The sequence below is a fragment of the Eptatretus burgeri genome, chromosome 16 (assembly GCF_056783735.1).
Source record: "Eptatretus burgeri isolate ZD-2024b chromosome 16, Ebu_testis_v1, whole genome shotgun sequence".
NCBI lineage: Eukaryota > Metazoa > Chordata > Myxini > Myxiniformes > Myxinidae > Eptatretus > Eptatretus burgeri.
Window position 1 is genome coordinate 22,127,939 of NC_140976.1, and position 20,858 is coordinate 22,148,796.

Here is a 20,858-nt window from a genome sequence, read left to right on the forward strand (position 1 = left end):
AGGTGTTTTGGGCCTGTGTGTGCTTTTTTTGTCTTTTACTCTTAATTTCTTTCCATTTTTCTTTTTCTGGTGTCTAAGGAGAGGTGAACTCTTGTAAATTGTTTTTGTAAGGCTCACTTGGCTGTGTCTGGATGAGTTTGAGGGTAGAGGAGCAGCAGCCAAAACCCAAATCTGATCCAGGTTCCTCCTGATGACTCCAATGCTGTATTTAGTTACCAGAGGTGTGTTACCATTTGCTGTTGGATGTTAAAGACCCTGTGGTGGTTTTCACAAGATAACACAATTGTGTAATGTAGTTTAACTAAATTCCAGACCGAATGCAGGGGCACTGCATCAGAGGCAAGGCACACCTAACTGATGACACAAATGACACAATCAGTGGGATGAATTCAAAACTGAATCACAGTTCAATGAACTGTTCATAGAACTTCTCGTGATGAATATACATTCCCAGTGTCATTTTTTTTTTTTTAGGATAGCAAATGGAGGGAGCCCTTGTTACCATTACAACAGTCAATGGATAACTTATTGAAAGGTAGCCAATCCTTCACCTCCACACACAGAACCTGAACAGGCCATCCACCCACAAGCTTTTGCTCTGCAATATTTAATGATGACCTCTTTTGTATCCACATTGAAGGAGATCAAGTGATGCTGTGATCCCAAGGTCCAAATCATCTTTGGTTTTTAAAAGCAAAAGCTCATTTTCAAGACATTTATTTATTTTTGGGGGGGGGGGTGGTTGAGGGGGCACATTGCTTAGGACCAATTGAGTTCCAGGAGAAGTTTTCAATAACAAATTAAAAAGGAGCAACTCGACAGGCAAAATGATCAAATGCTCAAAAAACAGCAACACGTCACCAATGACATCTTCAGTACTCGAACTTGCTCTATGATGGGAGGCAGAGAGATAAAGGCCTCACAGTGCAACAAATGGTAGCAAATCTCTTGGAAAGCATGTAAGGATAATTTTCACTTCCTGGCAGCAATCAGTCTTTCTCCCACATTGTCCCAGTTGACAACGTTCCAGATTGCTTTCACGTAGTCCGGACGGACATTCTTGTACTGCAGGTAGTATGCGTGCTCCCACACATCGATTCCCAGCAAGGGAAAAAGACCTGTTCATGGAGAGTGAGTGATCACATCAGTTTAGTTTGTTGTGGAATGAAGAACTCGTCTTACAATTGCCAATGTCGGCGGACAGAATAAACAGAACGTTGATCGAAGTATGTTAACCACCGTGGTAGGAGCTCTTTTGCTCTGACAAAGGGCTGAGATCAAAAATATCAGCTTATCCTTGCTTCCAACAGCAGCAGTCATATATTAATCAACATTCTGTTGATTACATCCATAGTTCATTGCAATATCAACTTGTACTCTTATTGAGCAGCTAAGCTGCTGAAGGAACGGCGATCAATATATGTGAGATTTTTCAAGCTCTGATTACTGCAGCAAAGACTCCTTAAGGCCCGGTCACACCTTGACGTTTTAGCCAACGTATGCCGATTTTTTAATTTTTTTTCTAAAACGCTGGCACACGTTGAATACGTTATGAGTAAGTTTTGACAACATTGAGAGCACGCTGAAAAACACTGCCATACGTCGTTGTACTTTTCGGTTGTCCTCAAATTTTTTCATGCTTGAAATTTCACGACGTATGCCGGCGTATGACTCACAAGTTCCGCTACGCTGGCCACAAGTTGTATGCACGGTCTGCGATCGTTGACAGACGTCAACACATGCTACTTGTAAGGTAATCATAAGTTGAGACACGCCGAGGTAATGTTTAGCGTACCCGAAACTTATTTCTAACCTATGATTAACGTGTTGTTGGCACGTTACGCGATCATTGCCACACATCGACAGACGTTACTTTTAAGTTACTCATAGGCTGAAAGATGTCTGTATAATGGATCGTCCTTGCGTCAGCGTCCACGGCCACGGCCAGGACACTTATTTGCAGCATTCTTCAAACTTTTCTTCGGCATGACGAGGATGTTCACACTTCGATGTCTCGCTTGGCTATGATTCCAATTGTCCATCGGCAGAGTCTATTTAAAATAGTCGAGTTTGAGCGTTTTAACACGTTCAGAAGAAACGCTTCAAATTTCCAAACCCCAGCGTCAAAAAACAAAGGCGAGTGACAGCAATTTAAATCGTTCATTGTAAACAATGAAAATAGCAGAGTGGTACCGTTTAAAAAAAAATCGAATTGTTGAGCGCAAGCGTCTACTTTCAATAGTGGGGTTTGAGCGATTTAGCACGTTCAATAGAAACGATTAAAATTTCCAAGCGCCAGCGTCAAAAAACAAAGGCGAGTGACAGCAATTTAAATCGTTCATTGTAAACAATGAAAATAGTTGATTGGTACCGTTTAAAAGTCATCGAGTGTAAAAAAAATCCAATTGTTGAGCGCAAGCGTCTACTTTCAATCGTGGAGATGCAGCCATTTAAATCGTTGAGTGGCAGCCTATGAACCTACCCGTGGACACGCGGACGCAAGGAGGATCCATCATAACCCACACCCTCCCCCGCACACTCACCTACTACTGCCAACATGAACAAACTACTACTAATACTAATACTAATACTGCTGACATGGACATCGACTCAAAAAGGAACTCGAAAACACTGTTGGGTTCCCCTTTTATGAGCAGCATTTTTATATACCAATTCCCAAAACCGCTGGGAACACGTCTTTATATGGCAGTTGTAACCTAGAAACACGTTCATTTTTTTTTTTTTGTCGACCGGAAGACGTCATTGGAATACGTCTACATACGTCGATGTGTGTTGGGACTACGTAAAGAATTGGTTCAAAGCACGTCAAACATAAGTTAGAAATAAGTTTCGCGTAAAAAAGACATTACCGCGACGTGTTTCGACTTATGAGTAGCTTATAAGTAGCCTTTGTGGACGTGTGTAAGCGTCCACATATCGTGTGTAAAACTTATCCCCATCGCATGCGGAACGTGTGTCATACGCCGAGTACGTCGTAAAATTTTGAACATGTTTAAAATTTCTTGACGTACTCTACTTACTACGACGTATGATAGCGTACTTTAGCGTTCTACTCACGTATACCAAACTTACTCATACCGTATTTGACGTGCCCCCAACGTTTTAGACACATTTTTCTTAGGTCGGCATACGCTGGCAAGATCGCCAAGGTGTGACCGCGATGTTGTCACTTCCATTTCTACGGCAGTTATGATTCGAATCGTTGTGCGCCAGCCTTTTTATAGGCCACGTCACGACATCGTCGGCGATGCGTGCAACGCGCTATGCCGAAGTTAGACTATCGTTGGGCATCGGTTGTGTAGGCCGACAACAGGTTCAGCATTCGTTGGTATAAGTTATCTATAACACAACGAAACGTTCTGTGTCCATTACTAATATGTTATGCATACGACCAACTCGTCATGAATACGTCCGAATCTTTAAAAAAAAACATCAAAAGTTCAACGTCAGCCAGCGTTTTACATACATTTTAATACGTTGCCACCGCTGGCTAAAACGTCAAGGTGTGACCGGGCCTTTAGTCAGTGATTGCCATGAGCAGTTTGAAGAGAAAAGCTTGTCCACAATATAATCGAAATTCCACAAAGCTTTTTGCAAGAAATGGATAAACTTTTTTCTATTTATCCTAGTATCCGGATCTTCAACAAAACTGAATCAATTCCTTCTCATCACACATGACCTGACAAGTTTCATCCAAATCTATTCATAAACTTTTTGAGATGTAGTGTTACATATTTTTTTAGCTCCATCACTCAATGATGAACAATCATTTAAAAAAATTCTCGGACCGTATCCAGATCTTCACGCAAGTTGCATCAATTCGTCCTGGTCACATGCCCAAGCTGTCCCCCCAAGTTTCATCTGAATCCATCCAAAACTTTAAGATATCATGTTAATATATCGTTTTTGGCACTATTTCTTAATGGTGAAGTATCACTTTAAAACATTCTCATAGTCGGATCCAGATCTTCACCAAAATCAAATCAATTCGTCCTTATCACACACCCAGCCCAAATTTCGTCCGAATGCATGCACAACTTTTTGATAACCTGTTCACAAACAAACAGACAAACAAAAACAAAGATAGGGTTGAAAACACAACCTCCACCCACCCTTGGTGGCAGAGGAAACAACCCTTAAATCCACCAATTTTTTTCCCCCCTTTTTTGCATACAAAGCTCCTGAAAGAACCAGATGGGAATCGTGCCAAAGCTTCTCTTGGCCAGAGGGCTAGCAGAAATTAAAAGTAAAAGCAGGCCCCATTCAACCTGATGTGCATTCCTGAAGCTCTCCTCCATAAGAGTATACCATCAAGCTATCGACTCTTCCATTGTACCCATTCAGTCCAGCTTAACTTCAAAGGAAACACTTCAAATCCAGTTTTCAACTTTATGAATGGATTCAGGTCCAAATGCCCACTGTCGAGAAACCAAAAATCTGTTTAACAGAATGCTTCCTCCCACAGCACATCCCCTCCTCCTTTGCATCTCTCCCCGGATGCAGTCTCCTCCAATTTCAGAGGCCGGAACCATGCCCCAGTGGCAGAGTTGCTCTTTGCATCAAGAACTCAATTTCTCACTGCCTTTCTACTGACCTAACTCCTCCCAACACCCACAGAGTACCTCTGGATGCGACTTCCCCTCTGATCCCACCTCTTGGTCTTCCGTTTCATTGTACTGTCCTGATAAGAGCGACGACTCCATCAACATCTTTTTCTCAGACAACATGAACAAACTTTTAACTCATCCCAGCTCTCTCTTCCTCATATGTGGTGATTTGAATAATCACGAGGCAACTTGGCAAGGTGTTGGTACCTCTCTCTCTCCAGCCATGGCACTTCAGCAAAGGACTTCTGTGACTCCATGGGACTGAATCAATCTGTAAAAACTTTCCAACCCAGATTTCTCCCAATGACAAATCCCCCCTTCTGGACTTGATGACAAACTTTCCCACAAATGTCTCCTGCTCTTCCTCTGATCATATGCTTGTGAAAGTCAACATCTCTCTGGCTATACTCAAGAGAGTTGCCTCAACAGCAGTGAGTCTGGCAGTTCACTCAGATTGGCAAGAACTGCAAGCAGACATCTCTCTTCAGAACTGGTCTCCCATATCTATCTGCCCCTGCTGTTAACTAAGCCTGGGAATTCTTCCACAGAAACTCGTTCCCTCGTTCTCTCAGATTCATCCCATTGGTTCACGAAAAAAAAATAAGTGACCAATATATTCGTTATTGGTGTGTGTCTGTCTGTCTGTCTGTCTGTCTGTCTGAGCATAACTCCACGGGTTTTAATCCGATCCCGATAAAATTATGGTGGGAGGTTATCATGATGGAGTTGTGTTTTCCTGAGAATGGGCGCGGTGCACCCATTATGGGCGGAGCCACGCCCAAAAAATATGTATTTTTAGGGGTAGCCAATTTCAATTTGCATCTTCTCCTAGGGGGTTTGTTGAGTCTGACAGGGGTTTCGGCATTTGGTTAGCCCAATGGCACCTGCATAGCCCCACGGAGCTCAATTTTTCATTTTCGTCCCAAGGTCACGAACTTAGAAAATTGCGAATTTTGACATAAAAATCCATCTTCTCCAAGGGGTTTGTCGAATCTGGCAGGGGTTTCAGTATTTGGTTAGCCCAATGGCACCTGCATAGCCCCAGAGAGCTCAATTTTTCATTTTCGTCCCACGGTCAATGTCACAAGGTCACGAACTTAGAAAATTGCGAATTTTGACATAAAAATCCATCTTCTCCGAGGGGTTTGTCGAATCTGGCAGGGGTTTCAGTATTTGGTTAGCCCAATGGCACCTGCATAGCCCCAGAGAGCTCGATTTTTCATTTTCATCCCAAGGTCAAGGTCACAAGGTCACAAACTTAGAAAATTGCGAATTTTGACATAAAAAAAATCATACGACCGCCCAAACTTTGAGAGCTAGGATGACAATATTTTTTCTGCATAATCTTGAGGTCATTCTCCACCTAAAGTATTGAAACCATTTTGCTCTATCTCGAACACCTTGCCCGTGGCGCCCACTTCAAGTTTGTTTTTACGCTGATTTCATCAAAGTATGGATAATCCGAAGAGTGTGAAATGCCATTTTTTTTTTTGTATACCTTGGTCGAGGCTCGTATGAGAGCTAACACACAACTCACAGCAAGGAGGCATGAGACAAGAGGGGCGAAAGTGGAAGGGACAAAACAGTGGGGAACAGACACATTAGGTGAACTGTGGAAGGGAGAGGGATGGGGATGGGACGGGGAACATGGCGAAGAGAAGATGGACATTTCAGGGACTTTCAGGAAGGAAAGCAGGAGAAATGAAGGAAGTGGGCTTGGGTGGATTATCGGGGGTAGAAAAGATCGAGGATTTGGATGGGGGAAGATAAGAGGTGGTGGTGAACAGCTGTTTTGAAAGCCTGGAGGGAAGAATGGGAAAGAATAGAGTGAGGAAGTTTATTCCAAAGGTGGGAAAAAAAAGAGGAATGAAAGAGTGAAGATGAGCAGTGATTTTTGATTTTGGTAGTTTTACCAGAAGGGGGTTGTTGGCGGACCTTGAGCGCTCTGTGGAAATGTGGTGGGGACAAATCGCAGAGAGAGCAGGGGGGGCAAGGCTGGAGAGGAGTCGGTAGAAGACAGAAAGACCACCGACCAACCTGCGGTGATTGAGTGAGAGGCCCAAAGACTCAGCTTCATTGCGGGAGATGCCGATGATCTTAAATGCCCTGGTTTCGACAGCGTGAAGCCGAGAAAGGTGGGAGGCAGGAGCACCAGCCCAGAGGGGAGAGCAGTACTCCATCAGGCTACGGACAAAAGCTTTGTAAGTGGTCAGGAGCTCAAGAGGGCCGAGGAAGGACTTAGCACGACGGAGGATTCCCAGTCGGCGACTGGCTTTTGAGGCGAGGTTGGAAATGTGACTTTCCCAGGAAAGGTCATGGCAGATAGTGAGACCTAGAAGCTTGAAAGAAAAGACTTCTTCCAGAGGATTGTTGAGAAAGTGGATGGGGTGTTTTGTAAACGGTCCTTTCGAAGAGACATAGTGAGAGTGTGAGATTTGAATGCCTATATGAATGCCATATAGCCTATATGACGTTATATTGTTCCTGGAATGTTCCAGAGGAAGTTTTGCACCAAAGGTCATAATCCTTGACCTTTTTAGTTCACACTTTCAAAGTTGTGGGAATCGAACAGGGTTTTCGACCTTCTTCGACAAACTAACTCCAATAAGCTATATCACGTATCCTGTTTCCTTATTTTAATGTCCACAACATTGTTTTGTGACCTTTAAAGTTCACAAAGGTCAAATTTTCAAAATTGTGGGAATCGAACCGGGTTTTCGACCTTCTTCGATGAACTAACTCCAATAAGCTATAGCACTTATCCCGTTTCCTTATTTTAATGTCCACAACATTGTTTTGTGACCTTTAAAGGTTATGCAAAGGTCAAATTTTGAAAGTTGTTGAACAAAACCGGGTTTTCGACATTTTGCAGCTAATAACCTGTCACTCATACCACATCATGTTGATCATTTTTATAACTTGGTCAAAAATCATCACATTGTCTCATCCTTGACTTCTGAAACAATCGACATCGTCAAATACCGCTCGTGAACCATTGCAGTCTCCAGACGTGTCTAATCTTCAATTATTCTACCCTTCTTCCTACTCATGATACACTGAATCCCGTGGTGGGGCAGTTGCTCTGAAATAACTTGCCTTCTCTTCCTGGAAGGCAATCTCAGTGCTTTTGAAAAAGTCCACAACAAATGTGTCCACTCCCAGGAACTCCCATTGTGTCCAGGAGAGCCAGAAAAGAACATCTGTCTTTCCTCAAAAATGAACTTCTCACTCATCTCCCTCTTCTAAAACCTGATGGTACCTCAACAAGTCTGTCTCTGGCTCCCTTTCCATCCCTTCTCTATTCCCTCTCTTCAAATGGCATCACAGACTCCACATATGAGAAGGTCGAATGCCTCAATTCTGTGTTTACTTTCAAATGTTGTGTCCCCAACCCCTCATTCTTGGTACCCATCATTCCCCGTCGTATCCAATAGCTCCTGGACACTTTTACACCTGAGAAGTTGGACGCAATTCTGTCAACTCTGAACTCTGAACCCTGATTCTGCAACTGGACCAGACAACATCAGCTCGCATGTCCTAAAATACCTGCTAAATTACAACCAATAATAAAAATTGTCAGACATGAGATCAGGGCCATCTTTCTCTGGATATATTTGTGCTTTTGATTGTTTGGCATCCTACCTTACTCTCCACCTATGTCATCCAATGCCAACTCCACACATGGCTTACTGATTTGATTGCCTCGACTTTGTCAACATGTGGCACTCAACAGAATCCTTTCATCTCCTCTCCCTGTCAAGGCTGGAGTGCCCCAAGGCAGTGTTCTGGGTCCAGACCTATTCCTGATCTCTGACTGTAAAATCGTCTTCATCTATTTGCTGACAACTCCACCCTCTGCTGTGACATCCCTGATCCTTCAAACAGGCAGGCTGCATCATCTTCCCTCTCTTCAGACATTGAAGAAAAGAAGAAAAAAAAAATCAGAAGCTGATCAAACAGTTGGAATATGTCTTTCAATCCTGATAAATCTTATACGATCACCATCTCTCGCCCAAAGGACCGTCCGGCAAACCCTCCTATCTACTTTCTCAACAATCTGTTGAGGAAGTTCACTCATTCAAACTCCTGGATCTTACCATCAGCCATGATCTTTCTTGGGAAAACCGCATTTCAAAGTTGGCCCCCAAAGCCAGCCACCGACTGGGCATCCTCCATCGTACAAAGTCCTTCCTTGATACACCTGAACTCAAATCCATCTTAAAGGCCTTCATCCGCAGCTTGATGGAGTAATGGTCTACCCTCTGTACTGGCTCCCCTGCCTTACATCTTTCACAGCTTGATGCCACAGAAACCAAGGCCTTCAAGATTATTGGAATCTCCTGCGATGAAGCTGAGTCTCTGGGCTTATCACTTGCCATTTCAGACAGGTCGGTTGTCTCTGTCTTCTGCCTTATTTCTGGTCTTGCACCCTTGCCATTTCCATTCTTTGTCACTCCAGGTTTCTGCTGGACTCGCACGTTTCACCATCAACCCTCTTGTGGTGAAACTACCTAAATCCAGGATCACTGCTCACCTCCACTCATTTGTTCCTCTTCCCCCCCCCCCAACCTATGAAACCAACTTTCACATTCTCTTCAATCTCATCCCCCCACCCCCCCAGGTCTTCAAGACAGCTGTTCACCACAATCTCAGATCATCCCCAATCCAAAACCATGATTTTTTCTACCCTCATTAACCCCACCCAAATCCCTCCTCCTTCCACTTGGAGTTTCCTTCAGTTTCTGTGTCCATCTTGTGCATGTGTGTTTTTCGTCCTGCTTGTGTCTGTTACATCCTGATCCATTCAGTTTACGAGTTCTTCCACAAGCCTTGATGACAAACAAATACATATTATCTATAACATCACAAGAATACTTGTTATCCACCTTCCATCGACCCCAAGGGCATGTAGTCATGGTAATCAATAACTCTCTTCTGTCAAAAAAAGTGTGGCTTCTTGTTCATGCAGCACCATGACTTAATGCCCATACCTGATTGGTAGTTTTTAAGTACACAGTGGCGAAGAAAATGGTACCCTAGCTCACCTGTAGTTCCCTGCAAGGGATCTTGGTTAGCACACGTGGCGATCTGCAGCCGTTTCGACTCCTTGTTGAACCCCAACCATGCCCAGCCAGAACCTTGCACACCCACTGCAGCAGCGGACAACTTCTCCCGTAGCTTGTCCACCGAGCCAAAGTCGTTCTCAATTGCCTTCAGCAAATCACCTGTACGATGGCAAAATCAAACTCGATTATTTATCCCCCAAAAGACTCAAACCACTAAAAACTGGCATGCTTCCATTTCCCAACCCCAGAAATTCTGACTCTTCCATAATTGCATGATGGATCCATTTTTTCTCACCACATGGTTGGCCACCTCCACTTGGAGAAAGGTTCCGCCAAAATATGGAGTGATTGATGTGACCCCCACCATTGAACCGGAAAGCAGGCTGCAAGGATACCTGGGTGTTTACATCTCCTGTGCACAGGTAGCATATGATTGGAAAAAAAAAATAAAAAATAAAAAAACCCTAAAGATGCATGCCAATTTTGAATACACAGATGCAGGACAATCAATTTGTCTCAGGTTTATTACAGCAGGATTGTCCTATCCGAATACTTTTGGCTTATCGTTTGCTGCACAAGACTAAAACATTTTTTTTTTCATGACAACTTCTCTACCAAGATACCAGGACTTGATGTTGGGCACAAACAATGCACAACGGTGTAAAGATAAGAGGCTCCATCAATTATGTGATATTCAAAAGGAGAGCCGTACCCTTTCCTAAGGCCTCAGCCAATTTCTCCTCAACGACATTGACGTTGTTGACGTAAGCAGCGTGGTGCTTGCTGTGATGCAACTGCATTATCTCGGCGCTGATGTGAGGCTCCAAAGCTCCATAGTCGTACGGAAGGTCAGGTAATGTGTGCTTGGCTTGAACCGCACAAAAGCGAGTCATGCGAGCAGCCACCACCATACTGCAACACTCAAAGAATCACCACCAGTCCTTAAAAAATTTGCAGGACAATCTAGCTTCACATTTAAGCAAAGTTTAAGTTGTACACCACCACCAGCAGACAATATTTCAAGGTTGCTCATTTTCAAGACCAGACTGTCTGATAAAATTACAATGGTGTTAAGGGCCCCCTTCTTCAAATGGCATTATATCCTCCACATTTCCTTTGGAAGCTGGTGTTCTTAAAGAGCAGGTTTTGGGTTGCTGATGACTTCGCGCGATTCAAAGGTTGTAATCACATTAATAATCGTTGGGCAATTATTTTCTTACATTTGAAACTCAAAATATGCTAAAATTAACTTTTAAGTCAAAACTTTTGTCAGTGATCGAAAAAAGACCAGAATTTACCGAAGATGCTATGACGTCACGTTCTCCGAAAACTTCGTGAACATTCGGAAACAGCGTGTGAACAATGGTGAGATGCGAATCAGAGCGCGACTTCAGCGGTGATGAAATTGAGAGTTTTCATTCAGATATTGCAGAGGAAGAGTTGGAGGATGATTGGAATTTATACTATGGAGTTTCTGGCCCTGAGCCATATGAATTTGAGCCACTTGCAAGTGCCAGAAAAACGGCCTATTTCGTGTACAAGTGGCAGGACTGACTGCCCGGCAGTTCACACTGACAGACTCCACCAGACAGATTGGTTTGTAGATTTTCATTTTCTTGTTCGATGCATAAAATAATGTAAAGTTTGATTCATCTCTGACTTGATATAATAATTTTTAACCCTCTCGTCACTCAAGAGTCAGAAATAGAATGAATCAATAATGGACCCAAATATATTATACACCGTAGCCTTGAAGTCTTTCTGACAGCTGAGCTTGACCCTCGCGAAAGCGAACAGTTAGAACAAACCCCCAACTTTCAAGAGACTGTTGTGGCATATAAATACCAAAACATGTTTAGCCTCATTGGGAAATATTCTACCAAATTTAGAAAAAAAAAGTGGAAAATTGATCAATTTTTTACAATTGAAATGAAATAGCCCAATTTGCTGATGTTAAAAAAAAAGTAATTTAATCAACAATAAGTTGATTTCTTTAAAAAAAATTTTCATGCTTGTGTTTTTCAGAAAGTTTATTTGTGTTTTTCCATGTACTCTTTAAGAATACATTACAAGGTTTTTCTCAAACTCAACAACTGATTCTGTGACAGAGCAGTATCTGGATAACTTGTTAACCAACAACTCATATTCAGAGTGGTGATCAGATGTGTTTATGCCTTCGTAATCCTCGGCTGTGAAATGGTCACCACAAATGACAAGTCTATCCAAAGAGTCCTCTTTACCCGTTTTCTTTGGGGGAAAATTCGCCCGTTTTGTTTGTACAAATCTTATCCACTGCTGGCGAATGTTTGATTCCTTTGGGAATCAGTGGGAGCGATTACCCATTTTCGCAAAACATGACGACACACGTACGAGGCATGATGTACAAATATCCAAATAACTCTGTTCTACAATAATTTAAAATAAAAAAGGATAATATAGACAGTTACAAGCTCAAAGAAAGCGAAAGAACGGCCCGCTGAACTGAACACTTCTTCAATGAGCAAGTGAGCGTCCGCTTTGTTTTGGAGAACGAGATGTCACCATCCATATATGGCACACTGCTGTTTTTTTCAACAGCCTCGAGAAATAACAACTTCGGAGTAAAATTTCATTAATTTTCCCAATAGTTAAGCAACCACAATAGCTTGCATCAAACTATTTAATGCACATATAATCATATTGATAAATTTTAAGAACATGTTTGGTGACCTGCAACCTGCTCTTTAAAGGAAGTAGCTTGGGATGTACATTATTCTTGATATACAAAAATGATCCCTTTTTAAAATTCTCATTGAGAAATCACCTCAAGCACTTTCTAGGAAATTTTACTGTGCTCAACAATATTCCATCCATACTGGACAGATTACAGCAGTATTCCCATATCCTAACAGAGAGAAAACAAGGAACTTGTCATCAACCTAGAATAAATTTTTCAATGCTGGGAAATCACCAATTCTGGCACATGATCTTTATTGTCCCCATTAACCCTTCATAACTCAGCAATCTTACTTGCTAGTTTCAGTGTTACCTCCCTCTCTTTTTCTGTTCATTCATTCCCTTGACTTTTGTCCCACTGTCAGTTCTACCTTGCTCTTCCACAAGCCTTGCTCCTGCAAGAAAAAAAAAAAAAACTACAACGGTACTCAGTAGAGCGCAAACCTGCACCAGGCTGAACAGTTTACATTTTGTATCCCACTGATAGGCTGGATCTGGATCCGGACAAACAAAATCGAATCAGCTTCTTCTTGTCACCTTCCCAACTTGATGAGATATCGTGATATATATATATATATATAGTTTTCTGACAGAGCTCTCAATTATGAAGAACCACTTTAAAAATGTCTCATGTTTTGATCCGTATCGTCACCGAACCAATTAGTTATTGGCAGAAATGCAACCTGGCCACCAAGTTCCACCCGAATCTGTCCAAACTTTTTGAGATATTCTGCTCACAAACAGACAGAGGGTGAAAACATAACATCCGCCCACCTTTGGTGGGCTAAAATAAAATCTATAAAGCCTAAAGTATTTATTACAACCCGTCGCTTTGCTGGAGGGGATATTAAGGAGGGAGGGGGGTTGGGAGAGAGAGGAGAGAGGAGAGAGGAGAGAGGAGAGAGGAGAGAGGAGAGAGGAGAGAGGAGAGAGGAGAGAGGAGAGAGGAGAGAGGAGAGAGGAGAGAGGAGAGAGGAGAGAGGAGAGAGGAGAGAGGAGAGAGGAGAGAGGAGAGAGGAGAGAGGGAGAGAGGGGAGAGAGGGGAGAGAGGAGAGAGGGAGAGAGGAGGAGAGAGGGAGAGAGGAGAGAGGAGAGAGGGAGAGAGGGAGAGAGGGGAGAGAGGGGAGAGAGGAGAGAGGAGAGAGGAGAGAGGGGAGAGAGGAGAGAGGGAGAGAGAGGGAGAGAGGAGAGAGGAGAGAGGGAGAGAGGAGAGAGGGAGAGAGGGAGAGAGGGGAGAGAGGAGAGAGGGAGAGAGGAGAGAGGAGAGAGGAGAGAGGAGAGAGGGGAGAGAGGAGAGAGGAGAGAGAGGAGAGAGAGGAGAGAGGAGAGAGGAGAGAGGAGAGAGGGAGAGAGGAGAGAGGAGAGAGGAGAGAGAGGGAGAGAGGGAGAGAGGGAGAGAGGGGAGAGAGGAGAGAGGGGAGAGAGGGAGAGAGGAGAGAGGGAGAGAGGGAGAGAGGGGAGAGAGGAGAGAGGGGAGAGAGGAGAGAGGGGAGAGAGGAGAGAGGAGAGAGGAGAGAGGGAGAGAGGGGAGAGAGGAGAGAGGGAGAGAGGAGAGAGAGAGAGAGAGGAGAGAGGGGAGAGAGGGAGAGAGGAGAGAGGAGAGAGAGAGAGAGAGAGGGAGAGAGGGGAGAGAGGGGAGAGAGGAGAGAGGGAGAGAGGGAGAGAGGAGAGAGAGGAGAGAGGGAGAGAGGAGAGAGAGAGGGAGAGAGAGGAGAGAGAGGAGAGAGAGGAGAGAGAGGAGAGAGAGAGAGAGAGAGAGAGAGGGAGAGAGAGGGGAGAGAGAGAGGAGAGAGAGAGAGAGAGGAGAGAGAGGAGAGAGAGGGAGAGAGAGAGAGAGAGAGAGAGAGAGGAAGAAGGCGGAGCTCGGAAGGGGGATGGAGGTGGAGAGAGCGACGCCTCACCAAACATTACTATCCACTGCTGAAGGGAGGGTGCGAGAGAGATAAAGGTGGGAGGAGAATGCTGCATTTTATTCGGAAGGGGGGAGCGAGGAGGGGACAGAGCAAGAGAGTGAGTGGGGAGGAGTAGGGGGTGGAGGAGGAGAAAAAAAAAACAGAAAAGGTGAGGGGTGGAGGTGGTGTAAGCGAAGATAGTGATATGTTATGCTTAATGACCAAACACACACAAAAAAAATAGAAGGGCGCTCAGTAGAGCATATACCTCCGCCACTCAATAGCCGATGTCACGAGAACATATCGGGCCCATTGCATTTTGAAACATCATCATGCTATACAGTACGATATCGTCTTTTGGTCCAATCTCTCAATGGTGAAGAATCACTTTAAAAATTAAATAACTCTCGCATCAGGATCCGGATTCGGATCTTCACCAAAATCGAATCAATTACTCCTTGCCACCCACCCAACCTGTCTACCAAGTTTCGTCTAAATCAGTCCACAACTTTTTGAGGTATCATGTTTCCACCATTTTTGGCCCCATCTCTCAATGGTGAATAGTCACTAAAAATTCCAGTCAGATGCAGATCTGTATTGGTTCATGAGCGCCAGCCAGAGTGACCACTATATTTGTTATGTCTGTGTCTGTCTGTCTGTTGGGTAGTCGATCTAGTTGAGAAAAAAAAAAAACTCAAAAAAAGATTTTTTTTTATTTCTACGCTTATTATCAGTATTTCCGTCGATATGTCTGTCTGTCTGTCTGTCTGTTCAGTCCAGTGCTCCGTTAATACAATGGCGGTTTTGATGAAACTTGGTTGGTAGGTTCATACCATGACCAAGTTGTGTGCAAATGAGAACCGTTGCTATGGACACCACTGTTGCCTAGCAACGGGACTTTAAATTTTTGAAAAAAAAAAAATCATAAAAAATTATGTTTTCGGAAATCAAAAATCGGGCCACGAGCGACTGTGGGCAGTACATTCAGCCATATTGTCAAAAATTTCCAGCCAGATCCTATGAAAACTGTCGGAGAAGATAGACTTTGAATGAACCCTGGTCGAAAACAATTAAAAAAAAATGAAGTTCGTTATATCTCAGAGACTACGAGTCAGATATACATGAAACTGGTATGGTAGGTTCATGGTATGTTCTCGTTATGTGCGAGAAAGAACCGTTGCTATGGACCCCTCCGTTGCCCAGCAACGGCCGAAAAACCTCTAAATGTGGGGGTATTTTAATGAAAAAACAATCTGCAGCATTAACCCTTGAAGCTAGAATCATGAATTTTCTTCTGCTTAATCCTCAGGTCATTCCCCATCAAACGGGCCCATCGCGTCAGGTTCTATTGGGTAGTCGACTACCCATGTCCGCCGACCGGCTTGTCTGTCTGTCCAGAGCACAACTCCATGCACTTTGATCCGATCTTGATGAAACTTGGTTATGTGTTCAATATCAATGTCTCGTTGTGTTTTCCTGGATGAGGGCGTGGCTACGCCCATTGTGGGTGGAGCCGCGCCCCAAAAATAGCCATTTTTAGGGGGTAGTCGGACTAAAAATCTATCTTCTCCTTGGGAATTGACTGAATGGAATGGGTTCTTTGGTATTTGAATAGCAAAATGAATTATCTAAAACTTGTCGTTGTCTGATTTATTTTCGTCCCAAGGTCAAGAACTTAGAAAATTGCGAATTTTGACATAAAAATCATACGACCGCCCAAACTTTGAGAGCGATGACAATATTGTTTATGCATAATCTTGGTCATTCCCCACCTAAAGCCTTCAAACCATTTTGCTCCATCTCGAACACCTTGCCCGTGGCGCCCCCTTAAAGTTTGTTTTTACGCTGATTTCATCAAAGTATGGATAATTCGAGGAGTGCGAAATGCCATATAGCTTATATGACGTTATATTGTTCCTGGAATGTTCCAGAGGAAGTTTTGCACCAAAGGTAATAATCCTTGACCTTTAAAGGCCACAAAACGTCAAATTTTCAAAGTTGTGGGAATCAAACCAGTTTTCGACCTTCTTCGACGAACTAACTCCAATAAGTTATAGCACGTATCCTGTTTCCTTATTTTAATGTCCACAACATTGTTTTGTGACCTTTAAAGGTTATGCAAAGGTCAAATTTTGAAAGTTGTTGAACGAAACCGGGTTTTCGACATTTTGCAGCTCATAACCTGTACCACATCATGTTAATCATTTTTATAACTTAGTCAAAAATTATCACATCGTCTCATCCTTGACTTCTGAAACAATCTACATCGTCAAATACCGCTCGTGAACCATTGTAGTCTTCACCAAAATCAAATCCGTTCATCCTCATCACACACCCAACCTGTCCACAAAATTTCATCCGAATCAGTCCATAACTTCGAGATATCCTGCACACAAAAGCAAACAAACAGACAGAAAGAGGTGAAAACATAACCTCCTTCACCTTCATTGGTGGAGGTAAAGATAGGAGTGAACATCATTCGTAAGCTTGCGAGCACAAATTGGGGTGCAAAAGCTGCCATTGTTCACACTTCCACCATAACTCGAGATTTCTTAACAGCTGAATACTACACCTTCCTTTGGGATTCAAGCTCATTGACACACATCATCATTCAGCAAGCAGGGTAATCACTGGAACTCTGAAATAAACTCAAGTTCAGTGGTTACCAGACGATCCTGTCAAACATCACCCCTCCCCCCACCTCCCCCAGTGGGATGCAGCAACACACGAAGAGGTTGAAAGATGCTCCAACTCGGCCATTGATCTCTTTTTGGTCATGAGTTCAGTACCGCCGACTCCACAGAACCAAATATTATCGGAGGAAAGTGCAAGCTGAAAACACCATTTCCAACAAATCCAGTTTCCGACCCAACAATTCAACAACTTGGATTCTTCACCAAAATCCAGGACAACCTTCAACAGGATAATGACTGGACATGACTGATGTGGCCACCTGAATCACAAGTGGCTGCGATTCAAACCTCAAAACATTGTGTGGCTGCGAGTGCGGAAACACTGACCAAACCATGAAGCACATGAAAACATCCTGTCCTCGACAAGTCTCAGGGTGACGTCTGGGAGCTCGCTCCATCAGGGTGACGTCTGGGAGCTCGCTCCATCAGGGTGACGTCTGGGAGCTCGCTCCATCAGGGTGACGTCTGGGAGCTCGCTCCATCAGGGTGACGTCTGGGAGCTCGCTCCATCAGGGTGACGTCTGGGAGCTCGCTCCATCAGGGTGACGTCTGGGAGCTCGCTCCATCAGGACAAGCGAGAGCTGGGGTTTGTTCCGTTACCAAGCGGCTTAAGTACTTAAAGCAAGCACTCCAACGAAAAGGTTTATAAGGAACGGCTGGCTTGGCGAGCGCTAGCAATCTTCTTAGTAATACAACACACCCTACGTCACACAACATGACTGCTGGCAACCATAAACAAGGTCACACGACACGCAAGAGCGGGTATAAAGACCAGATGGGTTTAAATTAGACCGAGATCGCATTTGGAAGGAAGGAAGGTTGTAAAACTAAATAAATGTACAAACTTATCCGCAGCACACCTGGGTTGCTGTCAGTCGCGCACGATGTGGATGCGACACAGAGCGACACGGGGTTCTCACATTTCATGGCAATGGCTTCAAAAAATGATCACAGGCTTCACAAAAAAAAATAACAAAAACCCCTTTGTTGGAGACAAATTGATAAACGCTTCAAGGTCTGAGGTAAATAACATTCCTTTTAAATTAATAATAAATGGACCTGGGGCCTCATTTCACGTTCAACTTCAAGGTGCTCGATGCACAATGATGACTCCTTTACCTGCTCAGAGTGCGAAACCTTGGAAACATCGTCGTCATTTCGCCTGCGAAAGGAGAGAGAGGGAAAAAAAAAAAAGCCAAGCCGAGAAGCTGCGTCCAAAACGACCAACAAGCACGCAACTTTATACACCGCCACCAACAGGTAGCGAAACGTCTCCGAAATACATAATAGGTAAAATTAGGAATTACGTTTAAACAACTGATTCCTCAACAACACAACGTTAATGTTTACTTAGTAGTTTAACTCAAACTCTCGGTGATGTTAAAATGTATATTAACAAAAACGAGAAACCCACATACTTTACATTTTGCAATTATACACCTTAAAATTGATTTTTACACAAAACGTCGCAAAAGTTAAAAAAAAAAATACAAAGATGTTAAAAAATATTTGAAAACATAAAACGGAGTTGATTAAACGGAATTGTAAAAAAATGTGAAATTATTTGTGGGTTCCTTTATGAGTGGGAAACCGGTATTTTTCACATCAAAGAAAATGGCGCATCCGTACATGTTGCCCTGCTTGGCTCTGATTGGCCAAATGGCCTTCTCATGCGTTCTCATGCATGCGTACCACCTTCCTGAACCCCTCCCTCCCTCCCCTCGAGAGGCTGCCGGAGCGCTCCGGAGTGCTGCACCAGCACCTTAATCCATCTGATGTTCAGCTGGAACATTATAATAACAAATAATAATAAAAAATTATAAATCAACAATTAAATAAATAATATATCCCTCCCAAAAAAAAACACATGAAAATCGATTAATCATTTTCAACCGAACATTTGCCAACATTATTTATTTACTCAACATTTAACAAGTACCAGAGACCAATCCTCGTTTCTCCATATGGTCCTCATGCAGTTGGCACATACCGGAACCGATCACTCGTCTTACCGTGAAGTACTCTACCAACTAGCAGGAGGTCCGAGCGTGGGAGTCGAGGAAGTCCGAGCGTGGGAGCAGAGGAAGTCCGAGCGTGGGAGTCGAGGAGGTCAGAGCATGGGAGTCGAGGAGGTCCGAGCGTGGGAGTCGAGGAGGTCAGAGCATGGGAGTCGAGGAGGTCCGAGCGTGGGAGTCGAGGAGGTCCGAGCGTGGGAGTCGAGGAGGTCCGAGCGTGGGAGTCGAGGAGGTCAGAGCATGGGAGTCGAGGAGGTCCGAGCATGGGAGTCGAGGAGGTCCGAGCGTGGGAGTCGAGGAGGTCCGAGCGTGGGAGTCGAGGAGGTCCGAGCGTGGGAGTCGAGGAGGTCAGAGCATGGGAGCAGAGGAAGTTAGAACGTGGGAGTCGAGGAGGTCAGAGCATGGGAGCAGAAGTCCGAGCATGGGAGCAGAGGAAGTCCGAGCATGGGAGCAGAGGAAGTCCGAGCATGGGAGTCGAGGAGGTCAGAGCGTGGGAGTCGAGGAGGTCTGAGCGTAGGAGTCAAGGAGGTCCGAGCATGGGAGTCGAGGAGCACATTTACGAGTGTGCTGAAGGTTGAACTGAGTGGGATTGGAAATGTGATATTTATGAAAGAACTGAATAATTTTTGTGAAAAGCATTTACTTGTTGGGGAGCAGAATAAGCACGACTTTAAGGTGTAAAAGAGAGAGGGGCATAAAGAAGGGGAGGGGGGGTGGTTTAGGAAGAGAAGAGGAAGGGCGTGAGTGGTATGGGGAGGAAGAGAAGAAGGAGTGAGTGGGGTGGGGGAGAGGAGTCGAGTGTGGAGGGAGAGGGGCAGGCAGGGGTGAGAGTGGGAGCAAGTGGAGAAAGAGCAGTATGTGTGCGTGGCACGCACAGAGCATTATGATAATAAGCTGGGGTAGTAGGTCCAGCAGGTTAGCCCAAGCAGCGCTGCTGATTGATGACCAGAGTCCCAAACTGATCAAAGTAGTACTAGCTCTGCCAGGTGGAAGGCAGTGGTTCAGAAGTGAGGTCTGGCTAGGTGGTTTGAATGTGGGATCAATGGAGGATAGAGGGGTCGAGGTGGTGTAGAATGTAGATGATGCAGAGAAGGAGGTTAGAAGTGTGTATGCAGGAAACTGGATAGAAAGGAGACAGGGCGAGGATGTTGGTATGAGGATACAAGCTGTTGCACGTGGTAGGGATGGAAGGGGGTAGTAGCGTGGGAATAATAGCATCAGAAGAGATCAGCAAGTAGGTGAAGTCTGATGTTCGCTTAGTGGGTAGGGTGGCTGGCTTGGAATCTTAGGGTCCTCAGTTGGAGCTCCTTTCGGCTGTTGAATTAACACCAGGTGGAGTTGACTCAGCCTGTCATCCTTCCAAGGTTGGCGAAATGACTACTGGTGTACTGGTAGTAGGGGCACTGCATCAGTGGCACAGCTGTGCCCTCTGCCAATGATGCTTCCTGCAGCCTTATGATGCATACAAAGGAGGAAGAAGAGCAAGCAGGTGGTCAGAGTGGAAAGATGGAAGAGATGGATAGTTAGGGCATGGGTGAGGCATTAGGGCACAGAGTTAGGGCGCAGAGGCATATGGTGTGTTCTGTTGATATATGGGCCACAAACGGGAAGGACTGGGACAAAGAAGCAGGAATTTAGGGATGCACTGGAGAGGATGGTGGGAATGGTTGAGTTAGGCGTGATGCTCTGCATTGCAGGGAACTTTAACGCGCATGTGGGAGTGACAGAGCGGGTGAAGAGGAATGTTTTGGTAAATTTGGTTGAGGAACGAGGAATAGAGAGGGTCAAGATGTGGTGCAACTGGTGTTGAGGAATGGGATGGCCACAGCTGGTTCACTCTATAAAAAGC

General features: G+C 44.4%; 1 protein-coding gene across 2 annotated transcripts; it reads right to left on the reverse strand.

Moving 5' to 3' along the window:
- Positions 1-701: 701 nt before the first annotated feature.
- On the reverse strand, positions 702-18,272 carry SOD2 (superoxide dismutase 2). 2 transcript variants are annotated; one of them, XM_085860537.1, is made up of 5 exons: positions 18,114-18,272; positions 10,407-10,606; positions 9,990-10,106; positions 9,674-9,853; positions 702-1,118 (listed from the first exon to the last, which is right to left on the reverse strand). In XM_085860537.1, exons 1-5 carry the CDS (start codon positions 18,149-18,151, stop codon positions 973-975), a joined length of 681 nt encoding a protein of 226 aa, XP_085716663.1. In that variant the 5' UTR covers positions 18,152-18,272; the 3' UTR covers positions 702-972. The 2 variants fall into 2 exon arrangements, with proteins under 2 accessions (XP_085716663.1, XP_085716664.1); XM_085860538.1 differs by lacking the exon at positions 18,114-18,272 and adding an exon at positions 17,855-17,879.
- Between the last annotated feature and the right edge of the window lie 2,586 nt (positions 18,273-20,858).

Excerpts from the sequence above, each read along its gene's own strand:
- SOD2 (XM_085860537.1), bottom strand. The coding sequence starts at position 18,151 with ATGACGACGATGTTTCCAAGGTTTCGCACTCTGAGCAG. Across the intron at positions 10,607-18,113 it reads AGGTTTCGCACTCTGAGCAG|TATGGTGGTGGCTGCTCGCA; the intron begins GTAAAGGAGTCA and ends TGAGTGTTGCAG. Across the intron at positions 1,119-9,673 it reads TCCCTTGCAGGGAACTACAG|GTCTTTTTCCCTTGCTGGGA; the intron begins GTGAGCTAGGGT and ends CTCCATGAACAG.